Source organism: Patagioenas fasciata, chromosome 12 (assembly GCF_037038585.1).
Source record: "Patagioenas fasciata isolate bPatFas1 chromosome 12, bPatFas1.hap1, whole genome shotgun sequence".
Lineage (NCBI taxonomy): Eukaryota > Metazoa > Chordata > Aves > Columbiformes > Columbidae > Patagioenas > Patagioenas fasciata.
The window spans coordinates 11,609,297-11,628,142 of record NC_092531.1 but is presented as its reverse complement, the minus strand read 5'-3'; the positions used below and the strand labels follow the sequence as shown (position 1 = coordinate 11,628,142).

Below are 18,846 nucleotides of genomic sequence, written 5' to 3'. Positions count from 1 at the left end.
CTCCGCTCTCCGGGACTCCGTCCCGCGGCCGGGGAGCCCAGGCTGCTGCGGGAGGGCGCCAGCTGGCAGGGCTCGGGGACAGGCCCCGCGGAGCGGTGAGGGCTGCAGGGTGCGGCTGCCCAGCAGGGGAGGGGGCTGCTCCCGATCTCCTCCCTATAATGCTGGGGCCGCTTTGCCCAGCGCACCGCATCACTCCGGGTGCAGAAACAGCCAGCGAGCGGCTTCACCCCCTCCCCTCCGGCCCGGGGCCGCTCAAGGATTAGGGAAGAGAGGAAAATCCATCAGGCGGAGAGGCAGGAGGCGGAGGCGGGCCGTCAGCATTCCTCCCGCTCCGCCCGAGCCGGCAGCGCCGTAAGGCGAGCTCCAGTGCGGGCGCAGGAAGGGGCCGAGCTGCCGGAGGTCCCCGGGGCACCGGCGGCTCCCAGCGGCGCCGATCCGCGCCTGGGGCCGGCAGGGCTCGTCGGCGGGAGAAGTCGCTGCTGCCGTCACCGACCCCGGCCGCGGCGGGTGCCCCGGGATGGGCCTGCAGGAGCTGGCGCTCTGGCTGCTGGCGGCGGCGGGACTCGTGCGCGGTGAGTGACTCCGCGCTGCCGCGGGCGGGCAGGGCAGGCGGAGGCGGCTGCCCGGGAGCCCCCGCTCTGTCCCGGGCCGCTCGGTGGGCTCGGCAGCGCTGGGAGCTGCCGGCAAGGGACACAGCGATGGGGATGGGGGAGCAAACTCCGGCAAGGAGCTTAAATGGTAGCTGCCTCAGGGCTGGGACTGTGGCTTTCTGTGGAGGGAATTCAGGGCTAGAAAATAAGAAGGGAGAGGAAAATCCGTCTGGAGGGGGGACAGGGAGGGCTCGCATCCAGGGGACCTGTTCCTACCCTGACCCAGATTTCCTTTCCTTCTGACACTGCTCTGCTCCATCCATATGGACCTGCTCCTGTTCCCTCCATAGAAAAATGGCAGAATAAAGACCCTCCCTGGATTTGAAGTGTAAAGAAGACAGAAATCCCTGATTATTATCACATATATTAATGTAGTGCCTATCATTTCTGCCAGGAACCCTGTACCCCCACTTTCTTTGTAGTTGCATGAACAGAGAACAAAGCAGAGAGCACTTGCCCCAAAGAGTTCTCAGTCTGAAGCAGTCTCTCAGATTCAGTCTAACCTGTGGCCATTTTTCTACCGTTGCCTTGCTGATGCCCTCTGCCATATCTCTGTTCTGCTTTCCTGGTTATAGCTGTACCAGGACAGGTGTCAAAATACGGGCAGAGTATTTTCCTCTTAATCACTTCTTGCTGCTGCACCAAAGGGTGCATATGTTGACAAAGCATCATTAGCATTTAGAATTTATTACTCCTGGCCAGCCAAGAAATGATTGAAGAGAGAATTCCCCTTACAGGCTGGTCTGGAAGGGAAATGATGCATTTGTGATAAGATTTTGCTGTAGTAGCTAATGGACTATGTGAATTACAGTGGCATTTCCTGGGAATGCAGCAGGTAAAATAATAGATACAGAATATCTAATAGCAGGAAAAGAACATGTGTTCTAGTTTTACTTTCTACTGTAGAATCCTAATTATTTATCTATTTATTCCTGTACCTGAAGAGTCCCTGCAAGGAGAGTTCCAAAGGAAGCTTTATAAGGAGCTGCTGAAAAATTACAACCCTTTGGAGCGACCAGTTGCAAATGATTCCCAGCCACTCACTGTCTATTTCACACTCAGCCTCATGCAGATCATGGATGTGGTGAGTCTGTAACCTTCTAGGAAACTAGCTATTTTAAAGGGTGGATTTTTCATTCCCAGAATGGAGATTTGTGATAGCAAAGGAAGACAGCAAGATATTGGAAAGCACAAATAATTCAAGACATAATGCCAGGTTTTGACTGCCTTTTGAAAGAAGTAAACTTAAAACTAAAGTTTGCCACTTTCTTACATCTGTCAGTATTTCCCAACCTTCTTAGCAGGATGAAATATTTAAAGTGAAGCTCGAACTGCATACTTTGCCTTTTGAATCCCTATCTGTACTTAAAACCAACAAGAAGTGTAGTCTGGGGGGGGATATGCAAAACCAAAGTTCTTGATTTCTGGTGGTCACTGAATACCTACTCATTTTGGAGATGGAGGAGAACTGAGAGGAAGGGGGTGTCCTGGCCAAAATGCAAGTGGTATTATTTCTTATCTTATTTAGACAACATTACTAAATTCTTTATGCTTAAATTTTAGCTGCTGTATTTGCAGACATAGTTGTTTGGTACATCAATAGATGCTCCTGTGCAGTGCTTGACAGGCTTGTAAAATGCACTGTAGGATCTTTTGGGTTCAAATATGAGTAATTTAAGCTTCACTCTGTCACCGTGGCACAGAGATCAAACTCTACACATAAGTGGGTTTACAGTATTCATTTTTACTGAATTCAACTAGCTATGGCCACTAACAAGTTAGTTACGTAAAACTAGCAGTTAACCTCAAAATGGCATTATCTTTCCATCAGATGCTTAAAAGTTTGAGGCACAACAACATTTAAAAAAAAAAAAAAAAAAAAGGTGGGATTATTCACGACAAATGGCTTACTTTCTGTTCTCTTGCAAGCTGCCAGTTGCCAAAATCCAGATACTCACTGTTCGTTTAATATCTAAAAGTCAGCACACACACACACACACACACACACAGAATTCTGCAGGTTTCAATGCTCACAGTTTCTCTGCACATTTTTGCAACTTTTAGATTTATTAGATCTAAGATAAAAACTAAGCTGTTTCAGTGTCAGAGCCACTAAAGCCAACAGGGAAAATGTGTCAGTTCTATCCTTGTCTATGGCACCTGAGGTTTTAATATATGTGATACCAACGAACAGAACAGAAGCTATATGGAGTTGTATATTCTTTGAATGATGGCAAGGGAAAAATATGTGTTATATGGAGTGCAACAGCTTCAAAAGGTGCTGGCAGATGGATGCAGAGTGCAGCTGTATTGCATGGGCATTGGAGAGCTAGGGGAGGACAGCCAGGCACCACGCCAGAACTTGGGTGTGAGACAGAAGCCTGTACCACAGGGCTGATAGAACAGATGACACTAACATCCCACTAAGTGTATGTAGGCACGCTGTTGTTACTAATGATGTTTTTTATGGATGGGCCTAGAGATATTGAAAAAGGGGATCTCCTCACACTGAATACTCTGCAGGCAGAAGTAGTAGGTGACTGTTGGCACAAAGAGTCAGTCTAAATAGACAAGTAAGCAAGAATGCCTTTGGACAATCAGAGACAACTGAAAAGGCATAAAAGCAAAGAACAATGCAAAAGGAATAAATGATACTGTGTTAATAAGGGATATATTAATTGAATGATTCATCTCCTCATTGGATTCCTTTAGAATGTGCCAAGGTAACATAAGGGAAAAAGCATTAGAAGGGCAGTGGGAGTCATGAGGACAAGGCAGGTCAGAGGAAATTAAGAAAGCTGAAGAGAACAAAGGACATAATGGGACAGGCAGTGCTTCAAAGGTCTGAATGCCTGAAGGTCCCCACCAGGGCTACTGCTGCAGCTATTCTCACTGGCTCAAACCTTCATGGGTCTTTTTGCCATGGAGGACAGGGCAGAAATAACCACTTGGTTCTCTTGGCTCCGTATCATCTGTGTGATGGAGCTTTGGTCTAGTTTCTCTTTCCAGTGCATCAAGCCACTTAGTGGCTTCTGCAGCAGCTCCTACTGGCTCTAGTCCCCAGCTGTATAGTTACACATTCTGTGCATCTCTGACTTTAATTAGATTTTTATCTTTGGTAGTAACAGGCCAATATATTCAGGAAAGTTTAGCCAGTGTGTTCAAGGCCTGTTCAAACTGAGCACCTGAACAAAACTCCACAATTGAGTTTATCTCTAGAACTCAGCACAGTACATGGTGCTTCAACTGAATCTTAAACCAGGCTTTAATAAAACCCCTTACCAACTATGGACTTAGTTTAAAAGGCCTTCTTCTGTAGCTCTCTTTTGGGAAATGACCTCCTGCCACATATGAGCCTTCTCATGGCTACTGGAGGATCTCCTGCTTTGGTAGAGGTCAGCACAGTCCCCTTGATAGGATTTTTGTACACCTCTGTGTTCAGGAAACACTTCTCTAGAGCTTAATTTATTTTGATAACCAGGATAAAAACCCTGATGCTGTGGGGGTTTTGGTTACGACTACATACAATTCATTTCAGAATTATTTCAGAAGGGGAGGGCTTGAAAAACCGCTTTCATCCTAAACAGAACAGGGCTATGAACAGACTGATTTTATTTTTCCTGGCTTTCAGAAACTGCACATTTGGTGTCATTCTATATAGACACATTTGGCCTGAGTATGCTAACCTAACATGGTTTTAAGTGTTAACCACCCAGGGAAAGGTTTGTTGTATGGCCAAACCCTCCTAGTGATGACACAGCTTACAGAAGCCTTCTTTATGGCTCTCTCTTCTTTACGGCTCTCTGTTCCCCACACTCCTGACATGGCCATACCATGTTCTTGACTACTGGATGAACAGTTGGCTGTTGGAGACACAAATGCCTGAAGGCCAGCAAGCAGTCAACTTCACACAGTTACTTTCTTCCAGAGTTGTCAAGTGTAATTAAAAACCATACAAAGTGAAGGGCAAATATCCACACATCAGTAGCCAATCTGTGCACAGTGAATGACTGGCAGTCATGGGCAATATGATTCAAAAGGGAGTTTGTGATCCTATGTGCCTTTCAAAACATCCCTTCAAAATCAGCAAGAAGCCATAGTTTTTGTACTGGCAGTTCAGTTACGGATCATTCTGCTTGCTATAAAATTGACTGCATTTTTTTCTCAGAGATCTGGGATTGACACGCAAAGAAAGAAACCAACCATGAAGGAAATTAAGCTTCACACTATAAAACAAATGTGTTTTCTTCATTGTCAACAAGAAGCAAATGCTAGTGGGAATGACAGCTACTTGCAATAACAATTACTGGTTTAACAAGCTAGAAACAAAACATGTCACCATCACATTTTCCTGTAGTTTATGTGTTCACTTTAATGGCTTCTCAGCTGATACAAGCTGTACTGGGAGTCAGGCCTATCCAGAGCAGATCTGTCAAATCCCTGGCAGAACAGACTGAACCAGGCTGGATCCTGGCTGCTGCTCTGCCTTACTTGAGGTCTCTGCCATTCTGCTCTGACAGAAGGAAAATCGTAACAGACAAATACTAAGGGTATCTACATACCTTAGTGGCAGGAGAGAAAGGAGACTTTAATGGATGGTCATATTTGGTCAAGGTCATAGCTTCAGTACGATGTCAAAAAAATAAGGGACATGATGTAGAGAAGCTACATATTTTTCTCTACAACTCACCTCATGGAAACCCCACTACCTGCACAAAAAGCTAGTCTTTGGCCTATGCCTGTCTAGTATTTCAGTGTTGTCATGGAGCATGAGCCTAACTTAAACTTAGGAAAAACTTGCAGCATATACATTTGTGAGAAACAGAATCTTGAAATATGCTGATGCTATACAATTTCAACACTGGATACAATGACAGCCACTTTTTAAAATACTACGTGGAGGCAAACACCTAAAATTCTAATTTTCTCTTGTAACATCCATCCCAATAGTAGAATCAGAGTAGAATACTCAGCTGCCATGTATTGGTTCAGACCAAAGCCCAGGCACAGCCACAGCAGCAGTGCTGCTCCTGCTCTGCTGCATCTCCTGCAGAATAGCGAGTGGCATAGAAAAACAAATTAAGTGGTCATGCAGGTACTAATTTTGCGCCTAGCCTGACATTTTTACAATAGACATATTTTTATCTACTATAAGTTAACAAAATTAAGAGAAATGTATCTTAGGGAATTCCATCCTCAAAAGTCAGAAGATGAAACTTTAGAAATAATGCAAAATGATCATACATTCACACTGCTTAGAGACATGGACATGAAGAACTGGAATACATTGTGAGATACACTGATGGCTCAAAGTCCATTTTTACTGCTATCTAAACAAGTAGAAGAATCCCACAATCTTATTTTAGTTTGAAAGAGGCCTCCAGGGATCATCTAGTCCACCCTCCTGCTTCAAATATGTTTAAATAGATCACATTACTCAGGACTGTGTCCAGCCACAGATGGAGATTCCCTGGGCAACCCACTTCAGGATTCAACTATCAGCCTGGTAGACTTGTTTTTCTAACATCTAAGCAGAACCTCCCATGTTCCAACTTGGGAACAACACTAAAAACACTTATAGAAAAATGAGGCACTTTTCCTTCTTCAACAAAATTGAGTACGGAGAATAAGATACTTTTGGTGAAACCAGATTTCTTGACTATTTGCAGCAGGGTACATATTTTGACATTACAAAAGCCTTTCTGAATAACATTCTTAGCAAAAAAACCTACAGCATAAGGCCTTGGTAAACCCACCCTCTGGCTTGCCTGGTGCCTCTGGGACTGAGCAGTTAGCTGAGTAGTCATTTTTTGAGTAGTCATTTTTCAAGATGAGCTCTACTTAGTTTGGTCTTAGATTAGCTGAAACTGCTCACAAACCCCTACCAGTGGTTCTTCTTCAATTAAAATCTGTCATATACTTAGCAAAAAACCAAGCTAGCTCCATCTCTGTCTAAGCCAAATTGCTAAACTTGGGAAAATGCTGGATCAATACTATCCTAGCTTGTGACTGCTGTAGTGAGACTGATGGTGACGAACATTTTGGTGGGTATGAATCTGTCCATTCTGCTTAACTCTGATTTTTCTTTTTTTTTTTTTTTTACTAGCAGAAGAATCAACATTTAATAATTTATCTAAGAAAGTTGAATTTAGTTATTTATCTACATGAATATTCAAGTTCTTACGTTGCATAACACCATTTAGTCAGAAATCTTTCATGGCTCCTCCAAACATTTATTAGCTAATTAAATCATTTACTACACAACAGTTTTTGCTTATTTACCAGTTTCTCCTGCTTGTTCTTTTTAATTACTAGTTAGAGAAAAAGAAAGTGCTGAATAGTTGTTTGTACATGGTGAGCAGCAGCAGGATCTCAAGAGAAATCGTGTTCCTTTAGGCTTTTCAGCTCACTAATGCAGACCAAAGGAAATATGAAAGCATGCAAACTTTTTAATGTTTATCTGAACTCAGTCAGTTTGCTCATCCTACATTGCCCTTGGTTACTTGTATGACTTAGGTTTATATATTCAAGGGCTTTTGTCCTTGTTTCATTTTACATAGCGTGATACAGGTGACTTCAATGACTTACATGCAGTGCTTAGCAGCAAAGCCTCTGCATAAGAATCTGCAACTCAGTATTTGCAACCAAATACCCTCAACCCATCGGGCAAGAGAGTAATGTGAAATAACTTGACATATTTGAAAAGGAAATGATGCTGGTAGTCAAAGAAGCAGAATAGCTTCTGTAAAGAAACAGACTATAAACCAAACATCTCCCTGCCATAAAAAAAAAAAAAAATCTGGAAAGACGAATAAACGAAATCAAGAGGCTCATTGAGAAATGGTGCTAAAGAAGTTCCTAAGCTGTTTATCGAACCTCAGCAGCCTCTTTGCAAACAATGGTTATGGCAGAAGCTCATCAAATCTGCATTATTATTTTAATTTTTAGCATCCACTTATGTACATTAGAAAAAGTCTCTCCAAGCTTTCGTTTTCTCTCACTTTGCTGCTCGATCTTTATTCCCTCCATGCTAAAGGGAGAAACTATTTTCACTTTCATCTTGCGGCCATTTCTGTTCTACCATGTTTTTTTCCCGAGAGTTTAGAGAACTGGAGCTGTGCTGAGGTATGCTTTCTGATATTTTAAGTTAGTTTAATACCTATGAAAGTTACTGGATTATAACAGAAATAAGAGCATTCTGCTTCCCCATGAAGTATGAAAAAGAGATATTTTCAAATAACAGTCTAAAATATTCTGATAATTGATCTATTTAAACAAGCAGACAACACCTCTCCCTATCCTGCTATGGTGAGATACTGATATATTACGAGAAACTGCAGCCTTCTTTCTGTCATATTTGTCCTGTGCTTCTAAACATTTTCTGTATCTGCTGGCTTTTTTGACTATTTTTTCCTTCAGCATTTCTTTTACCTAATCTTCTCAAGCAGTATTAGATCTGGAAAGATACTTTAAACACAGTCTTTATCCTGTAGGATGGAATGGGAAGCAAGGAATTTAATTTAAGGCAGTGTGCAGAAAGGAAAAAAGAACTAACTAAAGACTATAAAAAAACCCTCCTGATAATAGGTAACAGGAGGACATTAGAGATGTTCATTTTATGTGAACAACAGAGTTTCTGTTCTCATTTCTGGTTCCACAGGAGAGATCTTTGGAATTGTAATACAAGTCAGCTGGGGTTTTTCTGTTTGTTTGGGCTTTTTTTTTTTAATATGAGTAAAGCAAAGCAGTTTCTCTAACACTTTTCCTATCCTTTGTTAAACAAATAATCAGCATGAATCATAAAAGCTCAGTACTTAATTTCTTTGTTTTCTAACGACATTGGTACGGATGCGCCAATAACTTCAACAGTGAGTGGACCCCTACTGGTATGCCACTTGCGATGAAGAAGGTTTGCATCCTTACTGGGAAAAGTATGATTAATGTTCTAGAAAATAAATTCTTTTGTGATGGATTGCTCTAGAGTACAGGCATCAGAGCATAAAGCTTTCACATTTTACACAGGACCTCTTACTAGAACAACAGATTTTGCAATCACCATCTAGTAATTCTTACTATTCCTCAGAGATCAGCTAATAAAACAAAATTACAGCACAAGACATACTTTCTGGGAGCCAGGTCTGGCTAACTAATACTTGTTCTTACACAAAGCTTTTAATTTGCAGAAGTTTGGGGATTGAAATGTCTGTAATACTCAGAATTGGTCTTTTTTTTTTTTTTTTTTTAAAGACTATATCCAGTTAAAATGACATTATTTCTGTCATTCAGGTAGTAGACAATACATGATTTCCATACTTAGCACCCAAGTTCATATCTATTTATGTTCTGGGAAGGCTTCTAGGAATGCTGTGGGCTGAATTATCAGGGGCTCTGGCCCTTGAACAATGCAGCAGGTAGCATTCTCTTTGTGTTCTGTTTCATTTTAGGGCTGTATTCTCGGATGTGTAGATACAGTGCCTGCTTTTCCCTCAGAAAAGCACACACTAGAAAAAGTTTTCAGTAATTTACAAATCTAATAGTGCTGACAGTAGTTGAACAAAGTCGATAGACCAATCCATTGTCAATGGATTGCACATGGACACTTTTCTGTCTGTGAATGGCGTACTAACATAGAAACATTCAGATGTTAATCACTTCAAATTTAGATGATACAGATGTGAATTTTTCAGTTTCTCCTGAACTTCTCACTCTGTTCGCCTGAATAGACTACTAAACAATCCAACTGTTCCCAATCTAAATATATCTCTGAGTTACAAAAAAAAGGAGATGATGTCACAATGGGTTGGCAGCAGGGACCATATATGTACAAGCACTTAAACAGAAAAAGAAATTTTTTTAAAGTTCACTTAGAATTTTAATTACTTCAATAATTTAGTTGTAATGTGTTAACTAATTTATTTTGAATTTTTATTTTATTTAAAATTAAAAGTATTATTTTTCAAAAAAACACAGAAGTCTGAACTAAACTTCTATTCAGATTTAACCTTCACTTATGCTTGCATGTCCTTGCCTGTTATTTAAACTAGAATTCAATTTGTAAAAAGCAAAGGCTGTTAACATTGGCTTCAAGAACAGCTAACTGGGAAGAGCTAAGGGCATGGCACGAGGCCATGTTGCTGCTCACTGGCAGCAACATGGGAATATGATATTTATCCAGTTCACCTCTGGTAGCGGTGAAGCCATATTTGCATGGCTCCACATTGCTTTTATGATCCTGATAATGGAGTAGCCTGAAGGGAAGACAATCAATGACAATGTGCAGAGTTGGTGGACCCACACGTTTAATTATACAGCGCTACTATTTTGGACTTTTAGCGGCTTGTTTTCTGTGTTCAGCCACAAGTATTAACATATTTCTGTGGTTGGCATTCCCATAATGACTCTCAATAACTACACAATTCTGCCAGTTAAGTATTTGAGAGCAAAGAAGCAAGCCTTTTACCCTCTGCCACCAATGCTACTAAATGCAAGAATGAAGACAGTAAAAATAATGAGCACTGCTAAGCCTGACTGAACCACTCACTGAGCTAAAGAAATTAAAATAAGCAATTTTTATGGATTTTGTAGCATTCACTCCATGTCTAACCCCACCAGACAGAAGTGTTCATTTCATAGGAGAGAGTTTGCTCTTTTGTGTTGCAGAAAACAGCAGCCTGAAGGACTGTGTAGGTGTTCTGACATTTCAGTCATGACGCTTGTTGCATTTGTGCAGAAAGAGACACACAGTTGATTTTCATCTCTATTTCTCTCAGTACCTTTCTCAGTGATTCTTCACAGACATTAAAGAGAAGAAGGAACTGTGTGGATTTTTAGAGGAAGTTGAAAATAAAGACCGTGTAAAAGAGGACTCTCAAATCTGTCTCTCAGAGGATATAGATTAAGGAATAACTAGAATTTCTGTAATGCTGATTCATCCTCTCTTCCTGAGTTATTAAGGTGCCTTTGTAAAACTTCTGTGTCAAGAGCTGCAGAGGCGTTCAGCAGGGTAAGCAGTGTATTTTATGCTATACCCTTCTCCAGGGCATTTTTTAATTGCCATGGTGATGTCTATGCTGTATCCTAGATTGAACTGAGACCCCAAGACACCAAGGATAATGGATTATGTTACATATCAGAGGAATTTTGGAGCTACTCGTTTAATTTGCCTACACTTGGAAAGATGGAGATGAGACAGTATAGTTAGAGAGTCTGTCTGGGAGGAGTAATGGCACTTTTCTAACTGGTCCTCTGGAGCCAGCTTTAACCATGTCCATGTGTAGTGGATAGAGCTATTCCTCGTGGTTGTGTCCTAGTCACATGTTGGCTCTGGTGTTCCCAAAGGTTCTGCAGTTTCAGCTGTGAACTGATGTTAAAACATAGACAACATGCTCTGGACAGGTGTGGAAATTTCTGCTGCTGTTATTCACAAAAAATAGGATAGAAGAATGCCAGCAGCAGGCTAAATATACATGCTATAACAGCATTTCCATATGACTTGTGACCATTTTGAGGAAAAAGACTTCATAAAAAGTCAAATATGACTTAAAGGTGGGTAGCAAGAACAAAACCAGAGTCAAATCCTTTGATATAATGCTGTTCTGGCATTACATCTGAGCATAACAACGTAGCAGTTCAACTTCTACGTTTTGCAGCTAAACTCTAGGCAAACAAATCAAGTTCAAAAGCTTTGATTCCTTCTTGTTTTAACGCTAAGGAGTGGGACTACAGGGGCTTCACTATTCCTTCTTAGCCTGAGAAATGGTTGGTAGTTTCCAGATCCCAGCGTGCGTTCGGAGCTGGGATGCCTGTGTCAGACTGATACTGATAATCAGCACCTAGAGCCAGTATTTAACTCAGGGTTCGGTCCTCTCAGTGGGACTCTGCTGCAGAACACAATGGAGTCAAGAATTGTTTGTACATAAAGAAACAGAACACAGTTGTTACTTTAAGTGCTTGCAATAAATGTAACTGCACTTTAAGGTCTATGCTATATTTAATAATTGAACTGAGTGAAACCTGCAGTGAATCATGGGAATTCATAAGCTAACTTGAAAAAAATGCAACGTGCCCCTCTTGCTCTTCAAAAGAATATTTTTTTCCACACAAGGTATGCTTAAGTATGTTACTAGCTATGCTGTATTCTGCTCATTTCATACACCCAGTTTCCAGCTTGTCTTTGCAAAGGTGAATGTGTTCAAATCTAAATACAATCTCTTGTTAACAATGATGTACTGAAAAAAAAAAAAAGAAAAAAAAAAAAATACTGCTACTACAATTATGTCCCCATGGTAACAGAAATGGTACATCATGAGGCTCTCACACATATTATAATCTCGCTTATTTTCTGTGTAACTCAGTGAAAATACATCTCAAGCCCACAGCCAGGACAAAGCCCTATTACAGTCAATGGCAAGCACGACTGTCAGATCTTGTCAGAGCATATATAGAAGAGAAACACATTCCCCCATTTTAAGGAGGCTCTTTGCACAGATGCTCTGCCCACAGTTAAGATGGCTCTTCTATGGTCTTCCTCCAGCAGTTTTTCTGCTGTGTAAGATTTGCATCCACCTGGGAAGACCTCTGTACATTTTGAGGAAACTCTGCCTTTCTTTTAAATTAAGATAAAGTAGTTGGGGAGGGAGCAAATGCTTCTTGCAAAAGTATGTAAGATTAGTTGGTGCGGAGAAACCAGAATTTCTCCTGAAATAAGTTAAGCAATCAGACTCCTCATCTCGCACTCCAAACTCAACCTGAAACCAGGTAAAATTCAAATGACATTTTCCTAATTTTTATTTTTAAGAAAAAAATTAAGATATTCAAAAGGCCAAAAATGAACATCTAGTCTAGAAACGCTTAAACTTTCACAAAACTTCAGCTATAAGCAGAAGCATACTTGTCTGTTGTATTCAGGTTTACTTCCTTGCTGTTTTGTTTCTCTCCTTGTGCACTTGGCCAGTGCACAGGCCAGGTGCGCTGTTCAACATCCATGCAGAACACATCTGAAAATCCCCATTTTTTTGACTGACACATAGGTCAAGCTCTAAAGTCACTAAGTGTGAATTGTAACTGGGGTAAGCTCATAGCAAACCTTGTATTAAATATGTGCTGGCTCAAGTGTTACAGACCAGAACTGTAGCTAGTCTGGTGCTCAGGGCATTTTTCCACCGTTCACACCAGGACATTTCCTTTCCTCCTCTCCCATTCCCTTCTTCCTAGCTGGTGGATGTCATTTCCCACCAGTATTGCCCAGTGACTTGCAGACCATTCTACGGGTTTCCACATTAAACCAGGAGCTCACGATAATGGCATTCACCATGGCTAACGTTTGCACCTCTGCAAAATCTACCCCAGGGCCCCCTGCTTGTTTTCCTTTGTGGTAACACTCTGTGCTGTTTCTGCTCTGTTACTCAGCCCGTCTCTTCTGCTTGTCCTTGTTACCACACACAAACATCTGGAACGAATGTCAGCAGATGTGGCAGTCTAAGCTGCTACACATTGAGCTGTATAACTGTGTGCAAAGACTGCGCTGCTAAGGATATTTATAGCAGTGCTGAAATCTGTAATGCTGTGTAACAGTTCCGTAGCAGTATTAGACCGGATTCAATACACTTTACTCAGTGTATCACAAATGAAAGGGGGGCTGGGGAGAATGAGGAGGGTGTGTCCCTGCAGGCAAACTGTTTCTGATATAACTCTAAAAACTTCAGCTAGTCCCAGAATAGCCATTTATTGCCTTGCTCTTCTTTGAATTTAGTGGCCAAAGTCAGCCCTCTTAAAAAACAAAAACGGATAGCGGCAGCAACCTGTACCAGTCCAGCAGCAAAACTCCCCTTTCCCCAGTCAGGAATAATTCTACAGAGCAGTTCTTTATTTCACAAAGACCTTCAGCATGTAGAGAGTATGAAAAGCAATTAATATGCCATGCACCACAAGTCTAATAAACCTAAGAGCTCAATATAAAGAATGTTTTCTTTTCAAATTTCACTTCAATTAACTACTTACATTTTGGTTTGCCTCAAGATTTTAATTCTTTGATTTAAAAACCCTAGGAAAAAATACATCAAAGGTTGGGAAGCACACAAAGTAAGGAAGACATTTTGAGGCTGCATTTCAGAGCTCTAACTGCAAAACTCACCTTAATACTACAGGAGATATTTAGCTAAATCCTGAGTGAAGCTGCAATACCTTATCCCTGAAGGTCTGAAAGAGCCAGAGAGAGTCTGAGTTGGAAGGTAAGAAAGTCACAGAGTCAGGTATCATCCCAGCAGCGACTGTGCTGCAGGGCTGAATTTGCCTTTGAAGTGGAAAGTGGAAGAAAGGGTGATGTCCTGAATGCCTTCAGCTTTCACTAAGGTCACTTGCAGCATGGAGCAGCTGAGCATAAAGTAATGAAGACCAACTTTCAGGAGGTTTTTCACACCAACAGAATTAGGGCAAGTTAGCAGCTGCTGTAAAGAGAGCTGGTCTAAGGCAAGCACAAGCCCACGGCCAAGTCAGGCAGAACTGGCACACCATGCTGACTGGGCTGTGTAGTACAACATGTCGCTTAAACTCTGTTTAAACAGTTCACAACAGCTGCTGTAATTTGGAAGGAGTGTGGCTTCCCAGCAGTAGGCTGTACCACTACAAGATGAAGTCACAGATGTCAGAGCTCTGTTTGTATATAAAAATCTCACTGATAGGGCAAAAGTCAGAACACTAAATACAAATGTGTGTTTAATTTTGAAGTGGTCTTGAGAAAAATGCAGTGAAACAGTGAAAACAGACTTATGTTTTCCACTTCTGACTTTTTATTGAACAGTTTTGCACTTTTTGCATCTGCTTTCAAGAAAACAGAATCATGGTGTCCTGTTCCTGGTGTTGACCCTCACATGCTGGATCATGGAATGTTATTATTTATGCAATGGTAATGCCTGTTTATACAGCATTTTCCGTATAATTGGAAATATGTACTGTAGGCACATTTTACTATGTTAAAAGGTCTATCGCTGACTACTGGAGAAGTGAAAGGTAACTGCACTAACTTATTCCTTTTGTGGTAAAAGGGAAGTCAAGTGGGGAAGAGCCACCAGGAGTTCAAATCTCTTTCATCTCACCAATCTGTACACTGCCTTTTTCTTCATCTTTATGATACCTAAAAAACCTGTTTCACATTGCCAACTCTGTCTAGCTCTTCATTCCTACAGCCCCCCTCCCCCTAAGATTCCTTAATTCCATCCAAATTTGCATTTTAATTAATCTTGCCATTTGGCAAGTGCAGTGTAGGTGATGCCTTAGGCATTAGGGTAATGAATGTGCACCCCTTACAGGGCAGCCAGACTCTGCACCCTCTACTACATTTTTCAGAATCAAGACTTGCTGCAGCTTCAGCCCCCACCGATGGACGACCAGAGGCAGTCCTTGGCGGGCAGCTGCAGTTTTCATTTCCATGTCCTTGCAGAAGATGGCTTTTTTAGGTAACTGATTTTTATCCTCACCCCTGAGATGGAAAAATTCAATTTTGTCTGCACCACTATGAGCCACTGTCAATAGAAAAGTTTAGCACTAACCTTGGCACATGAGGAGGATAATTGCAATGTTGATTTAGTGCTATAAAGAACTGAGGTCTCTATGGTGTTTTCAGATGCACTCCAGGAGGGTGAAGCTGGACCATATGCTGCTCTGGCTTCTCCTGGAGGTTGGCCACGCAGGGTGTTGGTGTGCACCAGCACCGTGGGGAGGAATGGAGAAGTCCAGCCCCTTCACTACTCTCCATAAGGTTCTAGGAGCTCAGATTCATCTTATTACTATGACTGCCCAAAGTATGGCCATAGCATCAATCTTTTGTCACCTGGTGTTTTTATGAGTGCTTAACTCACCCTCCAGCCCATTCTCTCAGTACTAATCCTGTAAGAATTTGGGCTTTTTTACTTTACACAGTTCAGTGAGCTCAGTGCATGACCTTTAAAAGGAAGATGAAGAAAACCCCAAGCTGTGTGAAGCAAAAATTAATCATAACAGGGTTTTAAATGACGTGGGGAAAAAACATCATTAGGTGCTAGCAATTTCACATTGTGGATCAGAAGATGTTGAGAATACTTAATGAGTAAGTGCTAAGGCAATGAGATAAGAGCTAATGAACTGATTAACCTGCTGGTTTCAGTAGCATAATATTCAAGCAAACAAAAGTGAAAATCTATAAGGAAGTGCCTTACATGTATCTCACTGGCTGCCAGCCCATTTTTAACTTCAGACTACAATTACTAACTTCAGTCTTGCTACGAGGCACCAATCAGGAACCTAGCAGTATTGCTATAACAAGAGATGTCTTAAAATGTTTCTACGAACTCTGTTATTAAGGTTCATAGTAATTCAAGCCCAGTTCAAAGAAGTATTACTTTTTCTGTAATTTAGGTGAGACTCAACCATATAAACATAAAGAATCTGGATTTGAAGTGCAAGAATTACAGCTGATAGATTTTAGTCAGTACATCACTTTATGCAGGTCTTCTGAGAGGTATGTCTCTCTTGCTAGGTGCTGCATGTCACTGTCTGCATGCCAGTCTATAGGCACGCAGGCTTATTTTACTTCTTTTTCCCTTGCTTTTTGTTGCATATATTTTCTAGTGGGGATGCTAGATGCACTGACATCCCTTTGAAAGTCAGCAGATAATGCTCCTTACAAAGTATGTAATGTCCAGGCTAATGCCCTTCACAAAGCATTGTCAAATTTTCTTCTCTGCTTTATATATTCTGTTGAACTCAGGGTAAGGGAAGGATAATGTGAGGATCTGATATTCTTTCTCCAAAGGTGATCGGTCTGATAGACTTTTTAAATTGAAAAGAGAGACAAAATCAGAGATTTGAACTGGAAGAATGGAAACATTACATTTCCCTTCAATAACTTCCAGAAATTGTTAACTCTACCCTCAAAAAATGGAGGACCATTCGAGTCTTCCTAATGTCAGCTACTATCCCTTCATTAAGTGCACTGCCATAAAATAATGTGATAAGCAGGCCAGTAGCAATTTGCCATCTGCCCTCACAGAGCATGACTACACTTCTGAACCAAGTAGACTAAAGGAGCCTCCCAGCCACCTCCCACTGTGCGAATGGAACCCAGCTCCTCATTAACCCTGCTGCTTGGCCAGCACTACCCGACCAGCAAGCAACCTAAAGTTGCTGGTATGGGAAAAAAACCACAATAATCCAAAAACCATGATATAGTTTCTGGTCTCAATCTCTGACTGATTTTCCCAGCATCTCAGAATATATTGTGAAGTCCTTTTTCTCTGCTCCATTATAGGAGAAGGGGTTTGTAACAGGAGCTGCCTTGCTTTTGTGTTAAACCTTTTTTTCTGTAGGTGTTTACAAAATATTGCAGAGTGACAAAAACTGGTGAAGTTCTACAAAGCATTTCAAGCCTACCCATGATTTTATGGTGGAGTACTGCACAACTCTGACGAAAAACAGTGTTAATGTATTTTGCTGTAAAGTCCCCTAGTTGGAGAAAGCCTGCAGGATGTGTCTTGCCCCACCCTTCACCAGCTTCACTTGGGACCACAGAGAGGGCAAACCCTCTAAAATCAGAATCTTTCCTCTAGCGATGGCTGAGTCAATCCAATAATGACCAAAATGCTGGAAGCCTTTTGCTCCAACCCCACCATTTATAAACCAAGTCTCAGCATGCAGGAAGGTTTTTATAGCTGAAGAGCAATGATGGGATTTACAATTCAAACATTGATGGCACCTTAAATATAGTGACCCATGGGGGAGTTATTTTGTTCAAAAATACTCTTTCAGGCTCCAAATGCTTAAAATAACAGTAAGAAACACCAGGAAAGCAGCATGGTCCTTCTTTGCTTAGGCCTTGTCTTCACTGTACAAGTTACTTTGAGTTACAAGTTACTTTGAGTTACTCTTGGATCCCCTCTTTGAGCCAGGTTTGAGTGAAAGATCCCACTGTTGGCTTTCAGAAAACATCTGCAGAGTCTCCTGCAGGCAAAGCTGTGGCAGCTCTGCCATGTGCCCAGCTGCTCGGAAGTGTGACCAGCAGCTGAACCATTCTGTCAGCAGCACAGCTGGATTAAAAGTCCCCCTCGGTTCTGCCAGCTGGACTGCTCCATAGTGGCTCTCTAGCCTGGTTCTGTCTGCTGGTTGATAGTAGACCTCCTTTCTGGTACTCCTAAAATAGTTCATCTGACTCTCCTGTGGGCTCAGGGCTTCAAAATAAACCCCCACGGCATATCATTAGCTTAAGCATCAGCAGCACTCCAGCGTTAGTAACATCTTTTCCTACTACTGAAAAGGGAGTTTTGAAACATCTAAGGCTGGGGCCATTCATGCGTTGAAAGAGATCATACTGGGAATAAAATGTGAGTTTAACTCAGAATTTAACCATGCAGAAGTACATGCCATTCAGTTAATAGTCCTGAAACAAGCTTCCCACAACATAATGGATTCTGACTCACTCTGCACCTTTGAGTAGCCAGTTCTGCCTGTGCAAAGCAGCACAACCACTGTCTGCCCTGCAGAGAAACCACACAGCAGAGGTGCTCTCAGCTTTGCTCGGGTGCAGCAGGTGGGGCACTGCGTTATAGGAACCTGTCACGTTCATCTGGGACAGCACACAGAGCTTTGAGACGATGCTATCAAACTTTTAATAATAAGGTATCACTTGTGTTATTTACATCTGACCTAAAAATGGCTATGATTAATAGAAATGTATTTAGGTTTTACATGTCCTTAATTTGCAACACTTGTCTATAGACTTTGGTTCATGGCGATATGAGTGATTTCTTAAGGATTGTTTCTTCATTCATGAATTAAATACCCCATGCAAACTAGTTTTGTTGTGCTGTATCACTCTAAGCAGGTTTTTGAGAGAGGCACCGAATTAATGTTTTTTTGGTTAGAGAATAACAGCTACTGTTGCAAATTAATTACTGCTTTGCCTGACTGCATCTTCAGCAATGCCTTCAGCATGCTAATTCAATGCAGCTTAATAATGTATTTCTGAAACCAAAGGGTTTTTTCCCCAGGATGCCATTTAAATTAGTTGTTCACTTGAGAGTTTTGAAAAAGGTTCATGGAGGTGATGAAGCAGAAAATAGAGAGGAAAAGTGCTGAATAACTACCTGTGGTCTGTGCTGCTTTATATTTTTTACTTCACTTTTCATTTTAAGGGAAGGTAGGAATGTGCATTTGAGGGCAGACTTTA

At 41.5% G+C, this 18,846-nt stretch overlaps 1 protein-coding gene across 1 annotated transcript in view; it reads left to right on the top strand.

Moving 5' to 3' along the window:
* Positions 1-18,846, top strand: part of CHRFAM7A (CHRNA7 (exons 5-10) and FAM7A (exons A-E) fusion) — a 36,277-nt gene continuing 17,431 nt past the window's right edge. The window contains exons 1-2 of the mRNA XM_065847621.2: positions 1-572; positions 1,595-1,734. Of these exons, the coding sequence (XP_065703693.1) occupies positions 518-572; positions 1,595-1,734 (195 nt within the window). The 5' untranslated portion in view covers positions 1-517. The remainder of the gene's footprint in view (positions 573-1,594; positions 1,735-18,846) is intronic.